Genomic DNA, 27,909 nt, shown 5'->3' on the forward strand with positions numbered 1-27,909 from the left:
GAATGGCTGCTGATGGCCAGCCTCAACATTCCTTATTTTATTTATACCAGATGTCAAAGTATTTCTGTTAAATAACCACCTTGTAATATATAAAACTTTCAGATTCAAATGAGTCGTTAACTTCCTGCATTGTCTTTAAGGCACATTATTTCGATCCATTTCGTTTTGGTCCGGAGAAGCAAGTGCACTTCAGCCAGCAGCTAGCCAGGTATCTGACACGTGGGTTTGTTGGATCTATCCGTGTGTCCATAGACCTCGACCACATGGACTGAATTCACTGTGTGCAGAGCAGGGCTGTGTCCTGGCACCGTGTGTCTCCCAGTTGTGCTGCTGTTGCTGCTGCTGAGCTTGGGCAGCCGCTCACCGGCTTTGCAGCACCCTGAAGCTGTCGTGTCCCGAGTCCACTCCTCCTCCTGGAATCTGCAAGCACGAGGAGAAAAGTTAATTCAGTTTTGGTTGCTCTAATGAGAATACAGAACCTTCCGATCTGTTCTGTTTGCAAATCGGACACTTTGCGAACTGCTTGTGTTGTAACAGAGGGGCGTGCATTGGCTGCAGGAAGCCAGCAGGTCAGGAGATGCAGCCCGCACGATGCATGCAGTGGCTGCAATAAACCAGCAGGAGCGCTCGTGGGAAGCGAACTTCATACAGGAACACACAGAGCCACAGGGAAAGGGCAGAAGATAAAAGCACTGTTACAAGTAACTGCTCTGGTACAGACGCTGCAGATACATCTGTCTTGTAGAGAACATTGTATCTTGCCATTCATTGAAAAGCTGTGTTACAAAACTATTTGGGGCATGAACTACAGCTAGGTAGGGTAAAGGCATAGGAAACCACCTCTGCTTTCAGTGTAAGATGGCACTGATCAGCATGGCAGAATATAACCGGAGGAGGTGCCCAGGTTACCAGGGAAAATATAACCCCTTTCAGCTTCCTAAAGCTAGTTTTCAGCTGGGCTACTCCAAACCATCCTAGTCAGAAGATATTCTGTATTCCTAGCTGGAAACATGAGAGCATCCAGGAGTGCCACATGCTGAATATCCCATCTTGTTGCACAATACTTGACATTTGAGAAAGGTAAGTGCAAATTGCTGATACAAAGGAACGAGGCTTTCTTTGGTTGGTTGGTTCTGCATTCTCTTTCACTGCATTTTTATTTCTCTTACATTAAGCAAACAGGAAACATGTTCTGTAACTCCTACCATTGACACAGGGCCCCAAGAACAAACCACAGCCCACTTCCCCCGCCCGGCTGTTCCGTGAAATAGGTGGTAGAGCACAAAGCACCATGATAACCAATAAGGGGAAATGAATAGAGAAGCTCAGGGTGGGACAGCGTAGGGTGCAGCTGTCTATGCAAAAAGCAAATAAAGGCAACCAGTCCCTCTTCTGTGCCCAAATCTGCTTCACCCCCTTCTAAGAACTGCACAGAACCAGACAGCCCTCACACAGGGAATGGCATGGACTGTGCACTCTGTACAAGACATGGCCTGTGTTGCTTGCAGCTGCTTCACCGGATGCTTCTTGCAGTGGAATCGGCACTGAGCAACATGGTGAAGAGCAGCCCTGAGCTGCTTCTTGCAGCACTGCTGCTCTCCACACACAAAGATGTCACACAGACTGCACCGCTGGGCAGTGGAATCCTCACACCAGCGTGGGCTCAGACAGAAGAAATGGAAGCTCAGAGGGAGAAATGAGCTCAGCTCTGCCCTTTGGTGCATCCAGCCTGGTGCCATGCACAGCCAGAGATCCAGCTCGGAATGTAGGACAGAGGCATCTTCAACCAGGCACATGCAGTCTGACTTTTAACATGAAAAGAGATCTGACAAAAATGCAATGCAGTACCAGTACGAGCTCCCACAGCCCTTCGTGGCATGTCAGGTGCAGGAGACACTTTGGGGACTCAGACTGTCTTGCAGAAAGTCACTATTGTGGAAGTTTTGCTCCCTTAATTCTCCCACTGATACATCTCCTTGCTCTACAGCTCCTGCTGGGGAGCTCTGACAGCCACCCAGGCTGTTCTGGTGTCTTCAACTAGTACTGTTCTCCATCCAGCCCTGTAGCACTTTGTCTCTCAGCATGAGCATCACCCCCCCACTGCAGTAAACCAGCACCACAGCATGCTGCTAGGAAAAGGCCATCATATCCTTCCCCTTTGTAATCTCTTCTACTAACGTGTTTATAGAGGGAAAGCAGCTGGGAAGGTGTTCCCATGGGGCAGAAGGAAAGGTGGGAACGTGGCCAAGGGTCTTTCCCCCTCTGGCCCACAGCCATGTCCTCCATGGGCCTGAACACACGCTGACACTGTTCAGAGCAACACAAGCTTCTGATTTGCACCTCCGATGGAACCCCATATAAAAGGTAGTGGAAAATTTCAGCCTTGCTACATCAAAGGGAAAAAGAAAATACACTTAGTTTCACTGTGGAGGCCAAAGTTATGAGCTAACTTATCCAACTCTGCATACAGTTTCTTGAGTCGACTCAGAACACTGAGCTGCCTCTCCTAAGCACGTTGGCTTTTTTTGTGTGTGTGAAATCTTTTCACTTGGACATCTTTTTTGTTGGATTGCCCTTACTTGCCATTTGCCAAGCACGCTGGTAATGCATCTTATAGTCAAAAAGGGTTCCAGCACAAAAATTCAGGTGCTAAAAATATCTTCTGTGGGAGACTACACTAACCTCTTTCTCTGCAGAAGAGATTTTTTTCTCCTTGATAATATGCTCCAGCTGCAGTTGTTATGTGAAGGAGGATTTGAAGCCCACCGAGACGTGGGCTTTTCCATTTGACTCACCCCTGCAGTCAGATTGCTACTTCACAGAGAATGCTTTATAACTTGGCCTAGAGCTGTGTAAAATAATTCACCTTAAGAACAGTCCAAATGTTGAATGTGCAGCTTCTTCCAAAGGCTTTCACAACAGGAGGGAAAAAATCACCAAGTTTCTTTGCTGATCTTTAGATGTATTTTTGAGCTGGGCTGGTTTCGATCTGGTTGTCCTCTCAGCTGACAGAGAAGTAAAATGAATCATAGAATGGAATCACAGAATGGCTTAGGTTGGAGGGGCACCTTAAAGCCATGTGCAGGGTTGTCACTACCAGCTCAGGCTGCCCAGGGACCTATCCAGCCTGGCCCTGAGTCTTTCACTTCGGATGGATGAATTTAACATCCTTGGTTTCATTCTGCCACAGAATCAGGGAGGTAATAGTGCACCCTTTCCAGGCTGCAGGCATTGCACCCTGGCTGCCAGGCTGCCCATGGACCGCTGTCACCTCCTGCAGCTGAGGATCAGCCTTCTGCTAATCTCCAGCCCTGTGTCACACAGCAACCTGCTGCCTCTGCTCCAACCTTCTGGGGAAAACACATCCCTCCCATCACCCTGTGCCTTGTAACTTGCTGTTCCTACTGAGCATTAGTGAACTATTCCAATATTATAAAGGAGCAAATAGGCTTACAGCTCCTGCATGTATGAGCTGCTGCTAAAATTTGCTATTTTTAACCTCCTTATGGCTCCTTACACCCAAACGAAGCGGCAGCCTCAACAGAGACTACACAGCCATTAATGATCCCAGGTATCTGTAGACATATTTCTCAGCATTTTAAAGCAATTTGTTCATGCACCCAAAAAGCCAGAATGGGGCTCGTTATAGTTACAGCAGTTGTCGTTAAAATCCAATGTCTTCCAGTGAAACTACATATTCATCACATTTGTTCCACACTTCAAACACAAGGGGATGAAGACCTTGTTTTAGGGCAGACAGGACCAGAACAACACAACGGATTCTACACTGTCCAGCAGCCAGGTCCTGCATTATTTATAACATTCATGTCAGCATTCTGGATCTCTGTTATGGCACCTCATTACAGTCAAAATGATCTCATCAGCAAACTAAGGCATCACTTTTGCAGATGATAGCATTGTGCTCCTGAGTTACTCTACAAAACATAACCCACATCTTACCTGCCTGAAGAAAGAAGTGGCTTTTCATTTTATATGTTACTAAAGCACTTTTGTTCCTTAAAGAAGCAAATCAAACCGTTTGGTAGACAGTGTACATAGGCAATATCTGGATTGGTCTGAAAGGCAGCACAACCTTCATCCTCATCTGGCCAAAGATCAGCCTAGACATCTCTGGAGCACAGCATGCTGAGACCTCACCTAGTTGTGACATGCACCATTCAGTCTTGCAAGGGGTGAAGAGCTGACAGATCACTTGTTGTCTCTGAGACTTGGCATGAGACATGTTAGCATCATTTCCACACCCTCATCCTCTGTGTATATCCACTTAACAGAAATAAACAGGAGCAGGGAACAGCATTTACTAACCCTGATTAAGTAGATCTTATTTGGGTGAGGAAAAGGAGTGTGGTATGAACTGATAACAGGTCACGGTTGTTCCTAGAGCCATCCCAAGACCATTTTATTTGGTCTGTAACAGCGTGGACACTATTTCTATGCCCTATTAGAAACAGAGTCTGTTCTTTGTGGAAGAAACAGCCAGAAACCTCCTCTGCTGTGCACAGCATTACACCTCTGCTCGTCCAGCTGATTTTTGCTCACTGGTCATTAGCCAGGATCACTTCACCTCTGCATCCTGGAAAGGAAGCCAACCATGGCTGACAGTGGCCTTGTGCATCAGGAGGTGGGTATGTGCATCTCTATTGCTCTACGCAGTAAAAACAGAGCTCACAGGCATTATCCTTCTGCCCTCTGCCTTCCCCCACTGGAGAACTGCACACCCTTCCAGTTTACTAAAGAAATAATCAAACAGCTGACTTCTGGCCCCCAGAGAAGCTGCTTATCCGGAAGAATTGTGTATTCCCTGCTCATTTCAGTTAAGAAAAGATGTACAGAATTCAGTAAACATAATACAGCAGCTTCTGCCCTGTGGAGTGGTGCAGATAAGCAGCAGAAGGAGCTGAGGCTCCAGCAGAGCTCTAAGCCCTGTAGATAGCCCCGTGTTTATTTATCCCTGCTATTTTACAAGCAGATTATGCTTTTTCAAAACATTTACACTGTGAAAGACTGAAGTTGTCCAAAGTTAAAAATTGCATCGTGAGACTTCTGAAAACTGTTGAGGTTGTAAACTTCATTTAATTAGCTTTATGCATCTTACTGAAAACACCCAAAGCTAAGAATTGATTAAACAGCCATCAGACTTTGCTGTGAGTGCTCCGTTGGAATAAAGTTTCCAGCTGCACTGTAACACAAAAGCAGGTTTACAATCTGCATAAGGCCATTTTCTGCGGGTAACCACTACAAATCACAGGTACTGCTGTTCAGAAAAGCTCTACAAAGGAGCACTGAATTAAAAGCAAGCAAGGATTGCATCCTACATTACCATACACAATGACAAAGGAGCACTCAGAGGTTATCAAAAACACAATTACATGTATTTGCATGGATAGCACAAATTGCTCTCCAGGCACAGAGGGATGGGAACACCCTGAGCTGACCCTGGTCAGCTCCTCTCCTAAGGCTCTTAGGCAAGCTTGCTACCACGCAACCTCACAGTGTAGCCACTTACCTGCTGCTGTTTAGCATCCATTTAACAAAGCCAATTAAAAACCTTCCTCTGCTTAACCTGGCACAACCTCCTCTGCAGACCAGGCTTCACCAAGAACTACTGTAAGTAACCAAGTGCTCAGCTTTTCTGCTCTGCGGCCTTTGGGCAGCACAACTCTCACAGCACAGGCAAGCTCAAGGAAACCCATATGTTCTACCCCAGCAAGTGAGCCTGCCTGCTCCAGCTCAGAGCTGCTGCCATATCCTGGCCTCCTCAGGGCAGTTTGCTAAGCATGTCTTTAGCAAATACTACCATTTCTTCAACAACCTCATTCAACCCACTACAGTTTAACAATCTTACCTGTAGAAGCCCTGGTTGTCGTAGGCCATGTTAGTCACGTCGTCAAATACGGATTTATTCCTGAGTTTCTTGTTGTTGTTGTTATTTCTTCCCTTATAACCGAAGTAAGCAGCGTGCATGTTCTCCAGTTCTTCAGTTCTGAGTTGATACCACAGCTGCATGTCTCTGAATAAAGCAAGGAGTAAAACACAGCACCGTGATGAACAATTGCATACCTGAGCTTTTATCTGACCATAGCCCTCATTTACTGTTTACATCTAAATCCATGTCTATTATCTCACTAACCATGAGGAGTCTGGAGCACAAATCTTATGGGGAGTAGCTGAAGGAGCTGGGATGGTTCAGTCTGGAGAAGAGGAGACTCAGAGAGACCTGATTGATCTCTACAACTACCTGATGGGAGGTTGTGGTGAGGTGGGGGTCAACCTCTTCTCCCAGATAACAGCTACAGGATGAGAGGGAGTGGCCTCAAGTTTCAATGGGAGAAGTTCAGGTTGGGTATTAGGAAATGTTTCTTTTCCAAAAGAGTTTTTAAAGAGCAGGATGAGTTTGTCTGCCTTCAGAATTTCCTTCTGGATGTGCCCAAGGCATTTCTCATGCTGCTTTCTCCAGCTCTAGGGCTAAAATATATATATCACAATTGCATTCCCTGCTTTTAAAACAGTTCTAACATTCACAGAGTCACAGACAATCAAACTGGCTGCTGGGATGAGATTAGATTGTGAGGAATGGCAATGCTGATTTCCATGGCTTTTCCATCCTCTCTGGATGCAGTCCTGCTTCTAACAAAGAAAATGGATGCTTTGCTTGTGCCATAGGGCAAGGTCTGGGAGGAGGCTATGCTATGGGAGGGTGATTGGATGCCTCTGTCTGACATACCCCCAAATGCAGGGATAAAGAATAGGATATCATGTCCTGTTGGATCATCAGAAACCTTACAAACAGGCTTGTAAGCAGAGGTGACCTTTTTTAGCAGATCTACTAAGAGAGCCAGAAAAAGCAGACAGGCAGATTTCAAAGCTGAAGGGGAGATGAGGACACTCTCCATGCTCTGCAGGTACAGACTGCCTTTTCTTTCAGAGATGGCCTAAAAGACACTTATTCAACCAGCCTCTTCCTAAGCATTCTCACTTTGTATTATCAAACCTGCAGCTCCTCTCTGGATCAAGAAACACTTTGTGCAGCCAGAGGTTGGCCCTCATTTTCCCACTACATTGATCTAACAGAAGAGACTCCCTCTATGTGCACTTGCTCCAGCCCTTGGACCCCCAGCTGCAGCAAGGCTACTGCCACAGTAGAGAGGGCAGCAGCACACTGGGAAGCAAAAGGAACCATTTTGTGTCCTGGGGCAGAACTGCATCAAAATGCCCAGTATAAAAGTCTTTTTCTCTGGTAGGAGAAAAATAACAAGACATCAAAGGCTAATTTTGACCAAACTTCATTTAAAATAAATAAAGAACAAGGATTTTGATACAGATATTCTTATCAGAAAGAAAAGCAGCAATCCTGAAAACGCCAGTCATCCTTTCCATTTCAAAATGTATTTCATGCTGTGAGAGAAAACCTAATACTATGAATGACACCAAAGGCTTCTTTGCCATGCAAAATCCTTTCAAGGGAAATGGAAAAAAAAAATAATAAAATCCATACTTTGGCTACAGTCAGATTTTGAAATTAAAGAATTTTCCCCCAAAGAGGAAGCCTGGCTCCCACCCAGCTCTGGATAAAACACAGCTCAGAGCACAGAGACCTTCACTTGGGTTCTCTCCCTCACCTCACTTCAAATGCTTCTCTGAAGCAAGAGGTGGCTAAAAATCAACAAGAAGTGCAGCTCGTTGGGTTCAGCTGGGAGCAGCCATCCCACAGAGCTAAGCCACTTCGGGAGCAGCAAGCAGGAAAAGTGAGACAGAAATGAAGCACGGGTGCACATAGAACACTTTCTGCAGCAGGTACCTTTGAGTGGACACTCATGAACAACAGCTGATTGGATTTAGCATTTAGGCACATTTGGTCATTCAGTCATCCTTCACAACAAGTTTTTATAATGGACTGGATGAGTAAATTTTACTTCTTCCCCTGTCTGCTTGTAATTCTGCCCACTGTCTCGTGCTTTAAGCCAGATGACAAAATCTTAAGTCTTTCCAGCTCTTATTTGTCGCATCTTTGTGACAGCTCTAATCTTGCTTTACGGATGGTGAAAGCTTTGATAGGTTTGACATGAGTAGATTGTACTTCTCAGAGGAGTTCAATGAGAGCAAAGGAATAAAAAAGAAGAGGGAGAAGAGATTCAAAGATACAGCCAAGCTTAAATAATTCAAGGAGACAAAGACTGGGTCAGGGAGCAACACTTGTATGCTCAGCTCCTGCACAATTCTGCATAGATGTGGATCTGTCCAGGTCCACTTTAGTCATTCTACGTATATAAGAAAATAGCCACCTAAATACTTTTGATTTTACATCTTTCTATGCCTAAGTTCTACTCTACAAATGAAGGATTGTAAGTATTTATCATCACTAAGGTGTTCTAAGCACCAAGTCCTAGGAAGGAGCTCTGCAGCTCTCTGCTGTCACAGCAATGGAGTCCACGTGGCGTAAACATTAGAAGTCAGTTCTAAAAGCCTTTTCTTGACATACCTTTCAGTCCTCCTCCTTTCACTTTTCTTCACACACTTGATGAGACAGCAGGTTAAAAAAGCCATGGACATCAGCAGAATGATGGCACAGCTCACGATGGAAGCAATCACTGCGACTTTAAATCCAAAAGTCTCATACTTTGATATAGCTGCAGTGAGGCAAACACAGAGAACATTTCCAAGGTCAACATGTTGATGCTCCTATTTTCATTAAACCACACTGAAACCTACCTGCTTCACACTTCTGCAAATTACAGCTCAGTGCTAAGCATGTGTTATGATATAGTATCTTAGCTTCAACCTAAAACTATGCAGATCTTAAACTGGGTTAATTAAAAACTCCTGTTTGTAAGTGATTGTTCACAATTATTTTAGCACTGCAATTAAACACAATGCCTTTAGCACTGCAACTAAAAAGCACAACTTGGTTGGTCTATAAAATGCGGATGAACTACCAGACTATTTTAATCAATGGCTGACAAGGAGTGCTGCAAACTGCAAACACAAATACCTTCAGGGCATGTGGGTTTAAAGAAGCCTTTTATACTGAGGATGACTCTAGGTTATGATATCCCATATGGCAGGAAGTGATCAACTGGTCTTCCTCTGTTTGAAGATGGAAGGGATGGTATCTGTAAGGCTCTGTATTGACAGTGATCTGACATCAGAAACGAATTTATCCAGACCAAAGGAGGGTGGGAATGTGGTAAGTCAAAGCTAATGCAGACCTCTGCTGGCTCATTTTGAGCTCTAAACATCTCTCACTTCAGAACTCATCCAGCTCTTCCAACATGAATACCAGCACAAGGAACAGTTCAGCTCAGCTCTACACAAAGCAGAGGGTTTCTGTCATTTATTTTCTTTACTGGAGTCTCTTAAAGCAGAGATACGAACACCTGAATTTCAGAAGGACTGATAAGAGCCTAAAGAGCTATCCAACTACCAATGATTTAGAACGATACAAGTCTGAGATACAGACTAAGCTCCCCAATTCAAATACTACAAAGCTCAGAAGTACCATGCAGTAGATTTTTGAGTCTGCTTCCAGCCAAATTACCAAATGCCTTTTAATAAATAAGAAACACAGCATGATAGGTAGTTAATGATGTTGCCATTCAAATGCCATTTGTTAGTGTGGTAACTATGCCATGCAGCTGCCCACAGGCAACAGCCTGATATTGTTGAAAAAATATTGCTGTGTTTCTTTTTACAGAAAATTATCTCCAGAAATGAATGCCAGCAGATTATAGGCCTGCAAATACATTTGCAGATTAGTTGGTCACATCTCTACAAGTTGCAAAGAACAGAACACCCTGTAGCTACAGAGCCACATTTGTTCCGGGTGCAACACTACCGGAGCTGGTGATGTAAGATTGGGCAGAAATCCGATGGAGTCTTTTCTGTGTCACAATAATTAACGATGTCAGAACACATATGGAGTGCAATTACAGTCAGCGGGGGCAACTTTGAAGGAAATTGAATTTGTCTTTTTCCCTGCACAGATGTCTAGAATTAATCCTCAGGTTGTAGGAGATACACAAAGCTAAATAGCTACACTGCAGCCCAGAGGGACTGGAAATGGTTCTGGTAGAGCCTTACGCTTGCAGGAGGGCACTTCTGCTGTCCACTGGGTACCGTTCCCCTTCCATATGCAGGTGATGATGCCTGGCCCCTCCAGCTGGTGCTCGACCGCGCACTGGAAGGCGATGACTGTCCCGACGGCTGTGCCATTGCCATGAATGATCTGCAGGGTGCCCAGCTGGGGAGGGGGTACGTGGCTGCACTGCCCTGCAGAACAAATACACGAGGCAATGCAACATGAGAGCAGAAAGCGAAGGTTCACTTTGGTTGGTTGATCATAATCATATTTTTAAATCACCCCAAGTTAATGGCCAAAGTAAGGAACAAAGCTCTGCATGGGCAATGTTGCTTGCTCTGCCAGATCCACGGCCAGACACTGTAACACCAGCCAGAAGCTCCTCTGCCCTCAGCCCTGCAATGGGGTTCACTTATGTTGCTACACAGCCACTGTTACACAATGAACATTAAAAACAAACAAATAAAACCAAACAAACTCAAACAAAACAAAATTTAATCTACGAGTGGCATGGTCTCATTGGACCCATTCCCACATTGTTGGGCTCTGTGATTAATTAAGTACTCAGGATGGCATTTTCCATGTTGGGAACATTCATGACACATCCTCTCTCATGCAAACTTTTCAAGACCTAATGGACTGACCACATTCCTCAGTACCCCAGTCTATATGGTAGCATCTTATCATGACCTTAGAGAATCTCCTCATCTTCAGATACTACTGTATCTCTGATAACCTGGGCTGAGATGAGCTGACAGCTCCCACAGCCTTTGCACAGGGAGAGGACAAGGAGAAAAGGGGCCAAAGAGAGGCATCACATCCTCACCCCCATTCACAAACACTGTTGTATCACTCATGCATTATACACTTGTTTCTTTTGGTTTTTCTCTATTTTTTGCAATACATACAATAGTTCTTTGAGACTTGAGTTATTCTCCTCCCAGCAACATGTCAGCCACCAGCTTTATACATCAAGTTTTGTTGCCACAATATTCCTGGTTTCATTCATTTTTAACATAAATGTTAATGTTCAGTCATTAAGGCTACACATAACATCCAACTATACTTCAGTGACAACAACAATTGCATTTTTCCATTCCCATACCTGTGCACTGACAGAACGTGGGAACTGCTTTATATCCCTCCCTTTTTTATGTCTAACACTTACTTAATAGCAGCGCTGCTTCTGCATCAGAAACCAAACTTCCAGATTGATTTCCAGATGACTTCAGCATGACCACAAGCAGCCTCAGAGGCATTGGGATTGCTCCTGCAAGGCCAGAGTGGTGAACACCAAGATGGCACAGAAAATAATAAAGGAGGGAAAATATGCCTTCCAAACGTACAAGTTGAAAGAAATTGAGAGTTCTAGTAGTCTTCTCATGAACACTTGGACAGAGCTACTATGCTGATATCAAATCTATTTCATTTTTCATACCAAAAACCCCTCTGGTCATTAATTAAGCTGCTCTGATCAAACTGTAGGAGATGGGCTTACTACTGACTCATCTTCCATCTATGCTCTTAAAAAAACCCAAATGCCTGGAAAACCAAAACCAGAGGAATCTCAGCAAAACACCAAATAAAACCACAGTGACAATTACTGCTCTAATCTAAGTAAATACACACTGAGGACTGCATTTTAAAAACATGCCTTTCTTAATTCCACATAGGTTATTACAGTTCATTTTGCCACCTCTCTCAGGCCCTCACAATGGCACCAACTTGCCTTTACAAGAGCAAACCTTTTCTAGAGTGTCATTTTCCCTGTCTCCTGTCCTTCCTTCCAACATCTGATGCCTAGAACACACTGATGTGTGAGTTGGACCATCTTCTTCCTCGCTCTGGAGTGTTACCAGTTCTTCTCTTCACCTTAAACACCCAAGATGCTGTGAAAAGCCATCATCATAAGCTGCAAAAGACCTACATCACTGCATTTACTGCTTCAAGGCTACTTTTAGGTACCAGATCACATACTTAGAGCTCATGTTAGTGACACTTCTAGCTACAAGAGATGCAGAAAGTATCTCAGAGCCAGGTTTGATTCAGGTTATGTTTCTTCAGACTCCTAAGCAGCCCTCATTAGACTCTTTCAGCAGACATACCAGTTTATCTGGAATCATTACACAGCCAAAGAACAGGTAATTTAGCTCCTGATGCCTTCTTCCAAGACTTTATCTTTAATCCACCATTGGCCATTCTGACTAACACGTGGCTGTTGCCAGCACTCTTTACACTTTCCTGCATTGCCCTTGCCCATAATTGCATATGTAGAGTGATTAAAGCCCCAGAATGTCAGAGACCTTTTGTCATTATTATTTAAAACTACTTCCTTCACTTGATCATTACAGAGACCTGCAACAGCCTCTCCTTTGCCAGCGTCCCATTAAGCTGTGGTTATTTCCTTGCTTTGGCCAGTGCTGTAATAGCATTATGTCATCCCCAGATGACATTCCTGCACGGATGTAACTGAGGCAGTAATTCTGAGACTCCTTGACAACATCCAATAAGTGATACAATTTTGAATGCTTCTATACTTGGGTTTACACAGAACCTTAGCTAAAAGTTCATCAACTGTACTCCATATATCTGCATCTGGCTATACCAGAAATGCCGTTTCTTCCTCTTCTAAGAGCTTTTCAAAGCCATTTCTTCTTTAGCCAGCATCAAAACATTAAAGGCATCTATTTTTTTTAATTTATTTATTTATTTTTTTTTTTTGTAAGAGCTTTTATTGAAATGCATAGATGGGATTTTTGCCAGAACGAGCTTGTCAATTTTACCCAAGTTCAGATTTAAAATCTCTGGATCAGGTTTGCCCTAATTTTCTTTGGCAACAGTCTTCTAATAATTCATTTGCAAATCTCTCTTGTGAGCTCTAGCATCCCTTTCTATTAATGATCCATGAAGTCCTTGCAGTTACTCATTGCACCCACTCTTCTGCGAGGTTACTTTTATCTTTCCACTCCTTGAAAATTACTGTTTTAGTGTGCTCCCACCCTCATATTTGTACAAGGAGATGTTCTGCATGGATCTATTCTTTGAATGCTCTCCAGGAAGGCTTGTCTGACTACACCTGCTACAAGGAGGAATTTTTGTCTTCAGCTGAGGTCTGTGTTGGAGGCTGCACTGCCTGCTGAAGTAAAACACCAACACTGCACAGACACTCTAAATATCTAGAAAATATCATGCCTTGGGTTGCAGTAACTGTCACTAGTCAGAAACGTAATGTTAGCTAAGAGCCATAGACATTGCTTATTTCACTTTTGCAACAGCTGCATCTCAAACCTCACAGAGTGATGCTTGGCAGACAGCACATACATCTGGGAGAGAGGACTGCAAGGCATTACCGTGAGCCTATCAGCCATGTGTGAGTAGTTCACAATAAACATCTCCATCTATTATGTGCTGTTTAGTTTTGACTGGCTTCATGGCTTCCCTCCTAGATTTGATGCATCTCCCAAACCTAGTTCCCATGACTCACAAGTTGTTCGCCCATCCCAGGTTTGTGCCCTGCTTACATTTTCAGATACAGGCTGCTGCTTCTAAGCACAAGAAGAAAACTCACTCATCCTTATGAAGCAAAGGCTGAAAATCACTTCTGGATTTTGAGCTCTAAGCGAAGCAGTGAAGAGAACCTCTGGTTCATTTGACTCATTGCACAGGACTCACAAAGCACCTCATCCTCGCTGCCCATCACCCAAAGTACTGTTTCAGCCGCAGTCATCACAGACCAGAGGCCATCAATGGTCCAGTTTAGGCACAAGAAGCCAAATACTTTAAGCATCCTATGGGCACACCTGCACACTCTTGTCAAGAAAGAGATCCTTCACACTATGCATTTCTTCAATTCACGCTAAGAGGATATTTGGAATCTGACGCTGCTGCCAGACAGGACAGGAGGGCATTGGCTATAGCAAATAAACACATTATTTCACATGACAAATAACTGCCCCCAAAGTAAAAACACTGAAGTTGAGCATGTTCTGTAAAATTCTTAATTCACACAAGCCACTGAGTTCAGAAAAATCCAAACACAGAATTTTCAGGTGCTGAAACTTAAAGAGCAATGTAAGAATTAAGACAAAATAATCCAAAAAGCCTCCTTCCATGCTGAGGCAGGGTTGTCTGCATTACAAAATCAATTTGTCAGGAAGAGTTACCATATGGTTTTACTGTCAGCATGTTGCAGATTTATGTTTCGCTGATAAGGAAACAGAAATGAAAGAGTAACTGAAGAACGTTTGCCCATTACACATTGCCTGTGCTCCTTTCTCCCTCCACACAGCAAAACACAGCAAATGGAAATCAAATACATTGCGTAAGTAAATGCCAAAATGATCTAAAATACAGCAGTATCTATCTGAAAGCATTTTGTTAAGATAGCCTCTTGCTGTCTATGCAGAAATAGAGCCATCCGTGACTTCACCTCATTATTCCCATACACGCATAATTCAAGCTTTTGCTTTGCTTATTGTTGACTACTTAATGCAACTAAAACATGCTGTAATAGCCAGATGCCAGAAATAGACAGAACATTAGGTTCTATAAACCCTGAAGAAAATCAGCAGGCTGATGATATTATTTCTGCAAGTCTATTTTCTTAGAAAAGCACTCATTAGAAATTACTGTTCCTAAAGTCACAAGCATAACGCTGAACATCCGCAGCGAGCTCACAGAGGAGCTCTTGGAAGAGCTTGCCATGGGAGAAGGAAGGAAGAGTGGGAACGCACCCACAGCCCACACACCTCCAACTGGTCTGAGGACCAGACAGCATTCCCCGTTATACAGCACCTAAAGAGCTGGTTAATAAACTGTAACTATAGATTAAGTTAACCACTTTTGAGCCAATGAACTCTACTTGGATTGCACATATAAGAAAAGCCTGTTTGCTGCTACATGCAAGCCCAAAACTCAGGCTCTTAATGACTTTTCCTCATTCTGTTCCATAGGTACAACTGACTTTTCAACACATGGCTTGCAACACACCCGGCAATGATGGCAGAGCCATGTAGCGTGGTAGCACACTGGGAGCTTCCCTTCTTGTGGCCCATTCGGGGCTTTGGAGAGCTGGGGTCCATCCAGACCACAGGACCTGAAGGGTCATAGAGGGGACAGGAGAAGGGATTGATTAACAGATTCCCTTCTGTCCTCCCAGTGTTTTTCATCTGGCTTTTTTGCCTTGGCGCATCAAACAAGCTGCAGTGAGATTTAGGAGTCAGCACTAAGCACTTCCCAGCTCTGAAATGCTCCCTATCTGCAGGGTTGCAAGCAGCTTTAATCCATGCAAAACCCAAACCACACATCACCGAGATGCTAGATTAGGGTGTGCTGACAGCACACGTACAATCTGCTCCCATTTCAAACATAAATTATGTTAGGAATTGGTGTAAAATTGTTCTTATTTGTGTCTTTCATGTTACTCTTAAGCAAGGATTTGTTCCAGTTGCTATACTGTCATCTCTGTGATTGATTTTTTTTTTATTTTATTATTATTTTTTTTTGCCAGCTTACATCAAAGTCAGGTTATTCTCATCTGTAGATTTTACTCTGGGGTCCAGCAATAAGGACAATACTGAATATGTTTCCTATGGGAAAGATTAATTGAGAAAGAAAAACCCGATGGAAAATGAGGTATTTGATGAAGGCCCCAGTAAAGCAAGAAGCGAGAACAGATGGGTTTTATGTACATTATTACCCTGTTTTCCAACAGAACTGAAAAAATGGGTTATGGCACTTGTGAAAATTTAACAGTGTAACTGAACAGGCAGGATCCACGAGGCAAGTGTGTAGCATTCATCTCTCTCTCTTCACCATTATTCCCATATTAGAAAGAATGAAAATGGAAAAAAAAAAATAATAATAACTGTTCCACTGTGGAACACACCAGAACTGTGCCTTAATGTGAACTGCTCCCAAATAAAAAAGACCCATCACCTGCTTTTGTGACTGTTCAGTGACTGGAGCTACTGATGGGCTCCTCTCTTTGTCACCCCAAAGTAGGCGATAAATAAACAATAAAACTCACAGAACACACAGTTTGTGCCTTAGTCTCTAAAATAAAGACCCAAAATAGGATAAAATTATGAGGAATAATTTGAATTGAGCTTTTCACCTGCACTTGTCTCAGTCCCCAAATGTACAAGATGTGCTGGAGAGATGGAGTTAGATAAACTGAATAAACAGCTACACTATACAATGCTGGGAAATCCACATTTCAGCACCCAGCTTGGTAATTAAGACCTCACTAATGTGGATCAGGTATTGGTGGGACAGCAGGCAAGCTTTAGGAGCATTCAATTTTCAGCAAACCATTTACTATGCTCTCCTTATCTGAACGCTCCCCCTTCTTGCAGAGATAACCAAGAGCCCATGAACGCTAGTAGCCCCACCAGTATTTACAAGCAGCTTCGTTCTCTTTACCAGCAAGTAATCAAAAGCCAAAAAAGAATGGGTGAACACAGCAAATGGTGAGCCCACCTCGGGCAGGAAAACAGAGCAGCACTCAAGTCATTCCTATAAAAGGCTTTATGGATAAAAACTGATGATGTCCCAATATCAGAGCTGAGCACTTTTAGATATACATATATATATGGATAGATTGATTGACCATGTTGCTGATGGACATTTCTGAGGTCTGGAGACATCTCCAGGTACTTTCGTGTAGAAATCTGACAACCTGAGCCTTTCAACTAAAAGCAGAAGCTCTGGTGGAATCAGCCTTTTGCCTTTGTTCCCTTTAAAATGCCAAAACCACTTGTCCAGCCAGTCCTAATACAATACATCACTAGCACCAGTCCTACCAGTGGCCACAAGACAAGACCCTGATGTCAGAAAATGCTTCATCTTTGTGGCTTTTCACCTACACAGTGGTTTAGCACTTCTAAGGAGGTGCTAAACCCAGTAAAACTATTTAGCTTTTTCTCTTTATAGGTGAATTTCACCAATTTGATACTGAACCTGCAAGCAAGCAGGTAAAAGTCCAAATCCTGCCATGCATTTGGGCAAGGCAAAGGCTGCTGTTCTCACCATGTAGTGCTGCCAGGTCCCCCTGGATCCACACAGCAGTGCCGTGGCACAGCCCCAGGATGCTCCCCACTCACTACTAAGTGCAGCCACACGCTGGGCCCCACACACCTCACTGCAGCTGTGGGCTATCTGCCTGCAGCAGCTGGCAGTGACACTGATAAGAGCAGATGAAAAAGCTGCTCGCTCCTGTGTGACAACTGCCCCATGTTGACAACCTGTGCTGAATGGCACTGGAGCCAGAGCCTGAGCTAACTGCAAAACCCACCCCAAAACAAGAGCTCAGAAGGATGAAAAAAGCTTGCTACCTTGTGTAGAAGCATTCAGTTTTGGCCCAAAACAATTGAGCATAAGAACTGCACTCACACAAAGCACTTACTTGAAAAGAACACAGAAACCTTCTGCTCATCCCCATGGCTTACAGCTCCCTGCTACAGGAACCCTCCTGAGAGCTGGTTTTGCAGCCCACATTTCTCCCCTTTGCCGTTCCTTTCTCAGTTTGCTGCTTGAAGCTGCTAACTGCACACCAGAGAACTGTGACCTGGCACTCACAACTGTCAGCAAGAATTCCTGTGAATAATTGATTTTTTGAGACACTGGCCTGAAAGAGTTAGCGATAGCACGTGATTTACTGTGCTGATAGAAACCATTCATGAACTGAGAAAATAACAGTCAGATTTAAGAACCTCCTGCATGGTTTCATGGCTTCTAGTCTTCCCTATCTCCTTACTGCCGGGTTGGGATCTACTGGCTATAAACTTAGCTCTGTCTGCTTTAACAGTGATGGCTGCGCACTGCAGTTTCTCCTTGCTTGCACAAAACTGCACTGCCTTAGAATCACAGAATCATTTGAGTTGGAAGGGACTCTTAATGGTCACCCAATCCAATTCCCCTGCAACAGACAGGGACACCCACAGCTCCATCAGGTGCTCAGAGCCTAATTCAGCACCACCACCTCTCTGGGCAACCTGTGCCAGTGCCTCACCACTGAGTGTAAAGAACTTCTTATCACATCCAATCTAAATCTCCCCCCTTTTAGTTCAAAGTTTTGCTTCACTAAAGGAAAGGCAAGCAGTTAACCTGTCCTCTTCCCCTGCCCAGCAAGCAGTGGGGTGCTGGGCTGGCCCTGCACCTGCATATGGTTCTGTTGCCAGCAAATTGCTATCAAACCAGGCACCCATTGATTTACTTTGGTGAGCACTCGCTCATTCTGCAACTTCTGCATTTCTCACCGTCTTCAGATGACAAAACAAAAAGCAAGACAGGCAGGCTTCCTGCAAACACAAAATCCTCTCCCCGTCTCTCTTCAGGCCCATGGCACCAGTCCAAGCTGCTCTGCACAGCAGCACAGCTGCTTATCGGCAACAGCATTTGAAAGACAACACGACAATAAGATGCCCAAGCACAAACCAGCAACTATCCCACACGCTGCCTTGTCCCTGTCAATTGATTGAAGGCAAAACGCTGCAGTGCCAGCTCCATTAGCAGTGACCAATAGACTGAGTACATCGTGCTGATTTCTGATGGGAGCCCATGGTCCCCTGGCTCGGCTAAGTGGGAACACCCAGGACAGCAAACCCAGTCCTGCCCACAACCAGCCTAGATTGAATTTGGGTGGTTTGGGCTTTATGGTGTGAAGCTGACTTCTGATTTTTGAAATACTGATGTGCTGGGTCTGAGACATTTGGCTCATTTCATTCCTTAGCTGGAAGTTATAAGCCTAGACATAATTCATCTCTATATCTTGGTAATTTAGGAGTAGCCTGGACAAGGTATTGGAGAATACTGCAGGGAACAATCTTGTGCTGTGGAGGACTGTGCTAGACGACCTCGTAACTCTTCTTCTCTATTTTGCACCATTCTGGAGTTTTCATGACAAGTACAAAAATCATTCTCCCAAAGCAATAACAACGCCTGCTACAGGAGCTAAAGCCGAGCGGTTGGAAATCTGTGGCTGCCACTTCTGGTATCTTATTTAATAAAAAGTTTCACTTTGATCTTGTGGGAGAAAAAGGAAGTGTAGATGACAAGCCCGTATGTTCCAGGTCACCTCACCTTCTGACCTGCAGGATGGACATTCAGGATGAACATTTTCTCTCCCAGTCTAGAAACTGAGATTTGGACCAGAGGAAGGAGCTGGGACCCAGCTCACCACCCACGTGCAGCACTCATGGCTCTGAAGCACAGCTTTGGTTTTGCTTTCCTGGAAGAGCAACCAGAAGCTCACAGTGATGTGTCTTCAGTTTCTGCACTGGCAAAGATAAACTCAGTGCAAAAAAAAAGCTGTTTGTAACAAAAGAACCAATATCATGAGGGACACCAAAGGCACACCCAGCTCGGTACACCCCACCAGAGCCACGACAGCCACCCAGAGCACGTACGCAGGGATATCTCCCCCAACAAACTGCAGCCTGGTTTGGTCCCAACCCAGAGTTGATGCCTTACCCTCAGTGCTGCCTGCCAGGTGACTTCTCCCAGGAACCCAGGGGGACACAGCACTCGCAGCACTCTGTGTGTGTACACAAGGTGAGAGTGAGGGAGGCAGCAGGAGGAGCTGGGCACACCATCACCGTACATCTGTGCTGCATGAGGCTGTCAGAGCATTAAGTGGTCAGGCATCAGACTGCAATGAACTCCTCCTAACTTCTTTCCCATTCACAGACTAATTCAAGTGGAAATCTTGAAGACTTTCTGTTCATCTGCTGCAGAAGGGGTGCATGAGGGCATCTGTCTGTGCTGCCATTCCGGGATGGAAATATTACTCAATCAAAGCAGCAGTGAGAAATGATCACCGATAAGAACACAATAAATGAAATACACAGCAGATGTCATCAGCTCTCCTTGGAGGTCACTTCTCCTGCAAATATCACTGCATAAATAACATGTCACGTCTTAAATAAAGCATCCTGAGCAAGAGTTTAATTTAAAACTATACAAGTAGTTATAATTTAGCCATCCAAACCACTCAGCTCTAACAGCAGCACAGCCACGTGGAGCAACCAATTGCCATTCGACCAAGGTGGGAGGTGTGCAGACCTGCAGAGCAGTAGGGCACAGAGTGAGCACCTGCAGAAGGACTGCTGACCCCCAACCCATCCACACACACACATCCAGCCCATTGGCCCCCACAGCTGCAGACCTGCTGCTCCTCACAGCCCTTTTGACTCCAATTGACCTCACTGGTGTGGCAGGCCTGGGGAGGGCAGTGCTGGTTGTTCTGGTTGGACACAGCTGGGAGAGCACTGCACAGCCATGGTACAACCCTCATATACTCATATAGGTTTCTCCCTTTCAGCCTCTCCACACAAAGCCCCCCAAATCCTGTTCTTTACCAAGAGGAGAAATGACTCCTGAACAGCACTGCAACACACACAAAGCTATATTCTCTCCTTCTGGCTTCAAAAGCACAGACTGTAGAACACCTACTTTTTCTAGGTGAGGAATACAGTGATGCAGTTTGACCCCACAATCAGGTTTGCAAACACCCAAGGCATAAACTGAGGGAATTCCAGGTCGACTGCCATTTGTTTGTCACAGATCCCACATCTCTGGGAGCTCTGCCACAGATCAGCGCGGGACATGATTACATGGGATCAGGGGGCTGAGCCCTGCCCAGCACTCCTTACTGCGGGCACAGCAGGGCACAACCGGCACAGGCAGACACATGATGTTACAGAAGACAGAAAGCTCAACGATTAGTAACAATGGCATAAATGAGAGCAGCAGAGCCTACGCTCGCATTCGAGCTGTTAATTCTCCAGTACGTTTCTCAGAGCCCGCTCCATATTTTCAAAATGAACTGCTCTATTACATTCAAATTAAATGCACAGTTAAGCACATTTAAGCGGATGCGACTCAAAAGCGCTGCTACTCTGTCAGCCCGGAGATGTTTTTGCTTCTTTCTGGCGACGTAATAAAACCCGGCTCACCGACAGCGCCCGTGAGGATGCGACCACAGTGAGACGAGAGGACGGCCGAGCAGGACGGCTCCGCGATCCGGGAGCGCTGCAGCTCGGAAGGGGGGACGGTGTAGCCCCTCGTCCGCGTCCCCCCGCATCTCCTCGGACCCCTCGCCGTACAGAGGTCACAGCGTTATGGCCGGACTCTCTATCAACTCCTATTACCATCAAGTTAATCGCCCCCCAGTCAAAGTGATTCTCGGAGGGTGTTAGGCTCTAGAGGGTCGAGCTGAGTAACGAAACCGGCGGGTTGGAAGGGGAACGAGGGATGAAGAGGAAGCAAAAAACCGGTGATTCATTTCCCATTTCACTCCTCGGTGCAGCACCCTATTTCATTAAAACACCGATATCTCCATTTTCTCCTCTCTCAACGTGCCTCTGTTGGAAGCTCCGCTGGTTCCCAGAGCAGCACTCGCTACGTGCCAGACCTTTCCCTCCGAGCACCGCTCGCTTTCACGCCTCCCGACCCCCGCAGCCCCGCGCCGCACCAGCCTCCGAAATTCACCCGGTGCTGCCCATCTGGGGCACGGCAGCTCCCAGCACGGGCTGTATCCCCTGACCACGGCCGGGGAGCTCCTGAACCGGGGGCTGTTGCGGGGACACCCACCCCCAGCCAACCGAGCGCCCGGCCCGGCACCGGCGGGGATCCCCCGTTCTCTGCCCGCATCCCCATCTCGCCCATACCTGTGTACCCGCGGGATCCTCCGCCGTCCCGCCCGGGCGCAGCGGTGCGCGGCTCGTCCGGCCCCGGCGCAGTGGCTGCCGGCATGGCTCCTCCGAGCCGCTCCGCTCCGAACCCAGCCCAGCCCCGCTGCGCAGCCCGGCAGGTGCAGCCCGCACCGCCTCCGCCCGCCCTCCACCGCCGGGCCGGGCTGGGGAAGCGAGGAGGGGGGGGTCTGAGTCCCACGGGAGCCGCCGCCGCCAGCCCAGCCCGCCCCGCCCCGCCGGCACCCGCAGGGCTCAGAACGGGAGGAGGCGGAGGGAGGCGACTATCGGAACGCTGCCCCAGCTCCTACCCGTTGATTGACCCACAGGGCTGACAGCCGCATCTTTATGCCGGGGTTCGGCTCAAGGTTTGGCACGTCCTGCTTATGGCTCGTCCTGCTGTTACACTGCAGAGCTGTGTGCCGTGCTCACGCTTGGTCTTCAAAGTTGTGGCTTTTTGCAGTAGGATCTGAAACTAAACTTGATAGATAACGTGATGGAGCAGCGGAGGTATCACCCTATTGCCTACAGCCGGGTGGGACAGCAGCTGCTCCGCTAAACGGGTGCTTTGTGCTCATCTCCCTCACTGCAGCACCACGTCTGACATCCTGCTCCCGTCACCCGCAGCCACTTGTCAGCCAGCTGCACGCAGTGAGGTCGGGGCTGCTGGCCACAGAGGTATGCAAGGCACCCTGGGGAGCTGGGTGCAGCCAGAGGAATAGAAAGAACAAAGAGGCACAGAGATGCTTTTCCCTTATGCCATCACCGCTATGCCTGCCATGCTAATAATGAACACAGCGGTGCCACAGGTATGAGGTGTGGGCCTGCCCTGTGCAGAGCTCTGGCTGCTGATTGCAACAAGGAAGTTACGCTGACCCGATTTCTGCAGTCCTTACTTAAGTCCAGCTGTAACAAAAGAAAATTTTCTGCAAGTAAGGTGCTGCCACCTGCCTCTGAACACCAGGGACGTGATTTCACTTTCAGAGCCACCTCTCCAGCACAAATTGAATTTAGTAATGATCAAAATAGTGGGAACAAATACAAGAGATAAGGGGAGAGAGAAGGAGGAAAACAAACCGTGTCTCAAAAATGAAGATGGCTTTGACACAGAAGTGCCATTTTCCGCACTGCACCCCTCACTTGGCTGCCAGCAGCAGTGGAGCTGCACAGCCCCAGCCAGACGCTGCTGGTGTAGGGGCTATTAGCTGCTGGATTTTACTAAGCTGCCCTAAGGCGCTGCTTTCCTTCTGATCCCAGTTATTAGGGCTGGCTCGAGGCCACTCCAAGGGCTGTGGCTGAAATGCAGGCCCTCCAGCAGCCTGGAGTTGACCCCCAGCTCTTTCCCCTGCATCCAGCCCACCCACCTCCTCCTTCCTCCCTGAACCTCTCCTGACTCCAGCTGTGTATCAGCCCCTCATTGCAGAGCCAACAAAGCCTGGTTTATCCACCTCACCAGGAGCCCTGAGCTGTGGCGTGTGTTATGCGGTGACTCTGTAGAAGGACAGTAGCTCTCAGCAACAGGTTGCTAATCTAATCAGATAACACATGCACAGATGTTACTGCTGGAAGTCCTCCTTGGGCTCAGCAGTTAGATTCCTGAAAGAAAAACTTGACCCTTTGAAATGGCAATGAGATCATCCATTGGGTTATAGGAAGCGTCCCCATTTCCACGGTGCTTATGAATCAGTGCGTGGCCCTACTGAAAGGAGCTGCTTCCTCCTCCAGCAGCAGAGCAGCCCCAAGCACAGCACCTCCAACAGCTTCCTCCAGACCCCACATCTTTGCAGAATACATCAAAAATCCTCAGGAGATGGGTAAAGGAGCCAGCAGCCAGGATACATGGAAGAGCTGGTTGGTATTTTCAACCTTGATTTTCAGAGAAGGGTGAGATATTTAGGATGGGAAGAATACAGCGATATTGTTCAGCGCTAATCAGTTTAGGAGACACAGCCTCACAGATTCGTGTTTGGTTTGGGATTTGGGGCAGTGCTGTGGTAATCTGGCATATGTCACACTTTCTTTCCCAGCTCCGTTTCTTAACATTATAATAGAAAGCAAATAATGATAATTCCATTTCTCCATTCGCATTGTTTGTGCAGAGTCGAGGAACCAGAAAACAAAATAAATGGAAAAAACACACAAATCCCCACGTTATGAATATGCAGAGTGGGGCAGCCCTGAGTCCTGCTGCCAATGTACACAAGTGCTGAGCCTCCACCTCCCCACTTCACTCCAATACCAGCATCTGAAGTGCTGCAGGTGGTTCTAGGAGGATCAGCATTGGAATAAAACACATATAGAATAATGGGAACCAAAGAATTCTTGACGGAACTAGGGAAGAGGAGACAGAAAGCAAGTGGTTCATTCAGAAAAGAAAAGCATGTGTAAGAAGAAATAGGCAAACGTTGGGTTGTCCCATCCCAGCCTCTGGGAGATGGACACTTGTAAGGAGAACTGTTGGCATTCTCTCTGAATTTGGAAAGGAGCTGAATTCATAGTGGGAGCCGCTGGCTTCAAGAGTCCAAACTGCAGGGTGTTCACTGGGGCACCTCTCGGGCTGACAGGGCTCCAACAGGATTTAAGGTCCAAATGTGAAAACAGTTCCAGAAACCAGAAGCTGCTGTAGAGGAGAAGATGTTGTGTAGCACTGAGGAGAGGGATTATATGGAGGAATAAAAGTGTGAGCAAAGAGTGAGATTTTCCTCTCTGCTTAAGAGCTGGAGCTCTAGGAAAGTAGATCTGCTGTGAAAATCAGAGCTGCGGATTTCAAACAAAAGTGTCTTTCTGCAAAAACACATCTCTCAGCACTTGGCATCATCAGTGCATAGCAGAACTCTCTGTGTCAGGGGAAGAGGATTTGTTTCTTGGAGACGATGACCCCTTCCTTCCTCATGGACCACCAAAACCAGGCAGAAGCATCGGGGTGGCCTTGCTCAGTGACACCATGGGATCAATATTGAGAACAGAACTTGGGGTTCTGCCTCCCAGCCCCCCAGACTGGGCCTGCTCTGCTGTGTTGCCTTTGTGGGAGCTGGCATGGAGAGTATCATAGAATCATAGAATGATTTGGGTTGGAAGGGACACCAAGGATCATGAAGCTCCAACCCCACTGCCTCATGCAGGGCTACCAACCTCCATATCTAGTACTAGATCAGGCTGCCCAGGGGGCCCCATCCAACCTGGCCTTGAACACCTCCAGGGACGAGGCATCCACAGCCTCTCTGGGCAGCTGTTTCAGCACTTCACCCCACTCTGGGACTACAGGATATTGATGCCCATGGCACATCCAGCTCTTACAGAGGGTCGTCACCTTCTCAGCACAGTGAGACAACCTCTCTCAAGCACACAAAGAAGAGAACGCGGGCAGCTTCACAACTGAAATCAAGGCTCAAGCAATAATTGTTAAACTATCCCTATGAAGATGGGCAAAGCTCACTCCTATTACGTATCAGCAAAAAAATGTTAAAGTCAGCAAGAGCTTGGCTTCAGTTTACCATTGAATTGGAGCCTGGGCGTCTTCCCCAAGCACAGTGTTTTTCACCACGGGGGGTTCTAAGCAAAGGTATGAAATGTATTCCTGAATGCACCTATTTTGCTAAAGCTGAAAATAAATGCACGTTTCTACATCCTGTTTTTTCCTCTCCAAACAAAAATAGCCAGGACAGACACAATGCGCCCGAAAGCTCACGTTTCTACCAGCGAGAACAAGCGCTGCACTCAGCACCTCTGCGAAGGCTCATTAAAGGAGTTATGTCTCCCCACAGGACTTGTCAATCTGATTCCACAGACAAGGCAAGTAATTATTAGGATATTTATGCTAATTTTATTTTCCGACCGCAAACTAAACCCCTGGAGTCACAGCCCTCCAAAACACATCGTGTGATCTGGCTACGCTTCAAGCCCTGCTGACTTACCTCCCGTAATTAGTGCCTTTACCTCAGTGGGTTCACTCAGCCCCCTGTACCCCGGCGCTCTGCGAAACCCCAGGTGCTTATTTTTAATGAGTACAGACATGAAGAAAACATATTCCTGACACAAGTTGTGAAGAGAAGCACGTGGAAGTGCAAGCTGTATGTATGCTGGTGGCTGGAGTGAGTCGAGAGGATCTACTCATCCCCTCACTCTCTGTTTATTACTCTGTGTACAAAGCAGTTTATGCAGGCAGCTCTCTGTAATAAGCATTTGTTAGAGCCTACCACAAAGCAGCATGAGCAGAAGAGATGTAGCTTAAATATTTTGCCTGAAGCAAAAGCCTCTTCTGTTACTGATGTGCTCTGTTTGTTATAACTACCTGTGGGTTAAGTTGTATTCTTGAGGGCTATTAAATGAGATGGTCTCGAGTCAGCCTGATTCAACTGAGAAATACCTTCTTTCCAATGAGAAAAGCTGAAAAGAGCAGCAAACTTTATGATAGAAGCCTGCCAGTAATATAACATCATCTGTAAGCCATAACACAGGCATGAATGAAATACTAAAATGTGAGTAAGGCAAAAAAATGCATTTCGAGAAGCTAGCCCATAGCCTCCAGGAAAACGTCCTTGAGTTTCAAGCAGAGCATCTTCAGACTCACCTATTTCTAGTGTGGTGATCTTGACTGCAGTCACATTGGACACCCACAGGATCTTCAACACTACCAACCTGAACATCTGGGATGAAGTATATACAAACTTACATGTGTCTATACTTACATGTATATATAAAAGCAAACCAAATCAAATACTAAAATGAAAACCATACTTGTCTGCATTTTCCCCCTGCAAATTCAGACAGGCCATCCTCGTAAACTGATGAGCCAGAAAGAATTGCTCGTCCACACTGAGTATTTCTCAAGGCTGTGAAATGGTTTATGCTGCTGTTGTCAAAAAGCCAGAATTGGTTTCAAAGACAGAGAAAAGGAGGAGTAAATATGTGAAACTCTGCGTGGTTTGCCCATTCGGTTTCTACACTGGGGTTCATGCCAAGCACGCTGCTATAGAGGTCAATGCCAGCTGGAGCTGGTTGAATAGCAAAGTACACAAACAGATACAAAAATATTCTCTTAAATTTGAATAGCACTGGTTCAGATGGTGCTGCTCCTGCTCACAGGGCTTCCCCAGACAGGTGAGCGCTGTGAAACTCTAAATACGTGCCATGCTCTTGAGGTGGTACAAGAGCCTTTCCAGTGAAAACCGTAATCCAGAATATGTCATTTGCTCTTTGTTAACTGTCTCTGTGGCTTAACTGACACAAAAGAAAGGACGCCTTGTTGGTAACTATTTAAGCGAGGGAGAGGAAGATGAGAAAATGAGAGAGAAGCATTCCCATACACGATTTTTCATCTTTAACACAAATGGTTTACATCATTTTAAATTAGATTGCAAATAGCTTTTACTCTGTTCCTCTATGATAATTGCAAGACTGTTTTCTCAGCACAGTCAGCTGTCTGATTACTGGAACACATCATTTTGGTTGTCTTCAATATCCAACCTTAAGTGAAAAAGCAGTAGAGTTGCGCCGTACCTTTGGAGACTGCTCATGATTGAGCAGTAAGTGATCGTGTCCTGAAAGCACCAAGGCCTGGACACATTTCAGGCCATCCAGACAAAATGATGAACCTTGCATTTAAAGAGCATGTACAGCCCACGTAGCACGTTCATCTTTCTTTCCCCCTGTAAACACACATTGGAAGGGAGAATCATTGACAGGCACAGTGGCTTCACCGCAAGAATCACAGGCTGAAATCCTCAGCTCTGCTCATCCCTATATTAGCTTATATTTAACCTGGCTGCTTGCAAGGGAGCAAACATTAATCTGAAGGAGCTGGGAGAAGTACTGAACGCATTTCTGCCCTGAAGTTAGAACATTCAAGCAGGAAAAACAACTTGCTACAAACCTAAAGTTACTTCTAGACCCAGTGGAGTCTAGTTTCATTCTTTTAAATTCACCTTTTTCTTTAGGAAAAGAAAAGCTGGGAAATGGAATGAAGAGTATAACCCAAAAATAAAGGGTGCATAGGATGAATTTTTTATAATTCAGGGAAGGCAATGTCTCACCAGATGAGAAAGCTGCAGAGTTGTTGCAGGGCATCTCTCCTCTTTGTATTGGAAAAGCGATCGAAGAAAGCGCCATGTACGCATCCCCTGA

General features: G+C 45.9%; 1 protein-coding gene across 2 annotated transcripts; it reads right to left on the bottom strand.

Annotated features, from left to right (window-relative positions):
- SUSD3 (sushi domain containing 3) lies at nucleotides 1–27,909 on the bottom strand. 2 transcript variants are annotated; one of them, XM_015874828.2, is made up of 7 exons: nucleotides 27,819–27,909; nucleotides 27,286–27,434; nucleotides 26,357–26,432; nucleotides 10,099–10,287; nucleotides 8,501–8,648; nucleotides 5,867–6,031; nucleotides 1–420 (listed from the first exon to the last, which is right to left on the bottom strand). In XM_015874828.2, exons 2-7 carry the CDS (start codon nucleotides 27,385–27,387, stop codon nucleotides 201–203), a joined length of 900 nt encoding a protein of 299 aa, XP_015730314.1. In that variant the 5' UTR covers nucleotides 27,388–27,434; nucleotides 27,819–27,909; the 3' UTR covers nucleotides 1–200. The 2 variants fall into 2 exon arrangements, with proteins under 2 accessions (XP_015730314.1, XP_015730315.1); XM_015874829.1 differs by lacking the exons at nucleotides 26,357–26,432; nucleotides 27,286–27,434; nucleotides 27,819–27,909 and adding an exon at nucleotides 21,766–22,036 and having other exon boundaries at nucleotides 8–420.

This window comes from Coturnix japonica, chromosome 12 (assembly GCF_001577835.2).
Source record: "Coturnix japonica isolate 7356 chromosome 12, Coturnix japonica 2.1, whole genome shotgun sequence".
Lineage (NCBI taxonomy): Eukaryota > Metazoa > Chordata > Aves > Galliformes > Phasianidae > Coturnix > Coturnix japonica.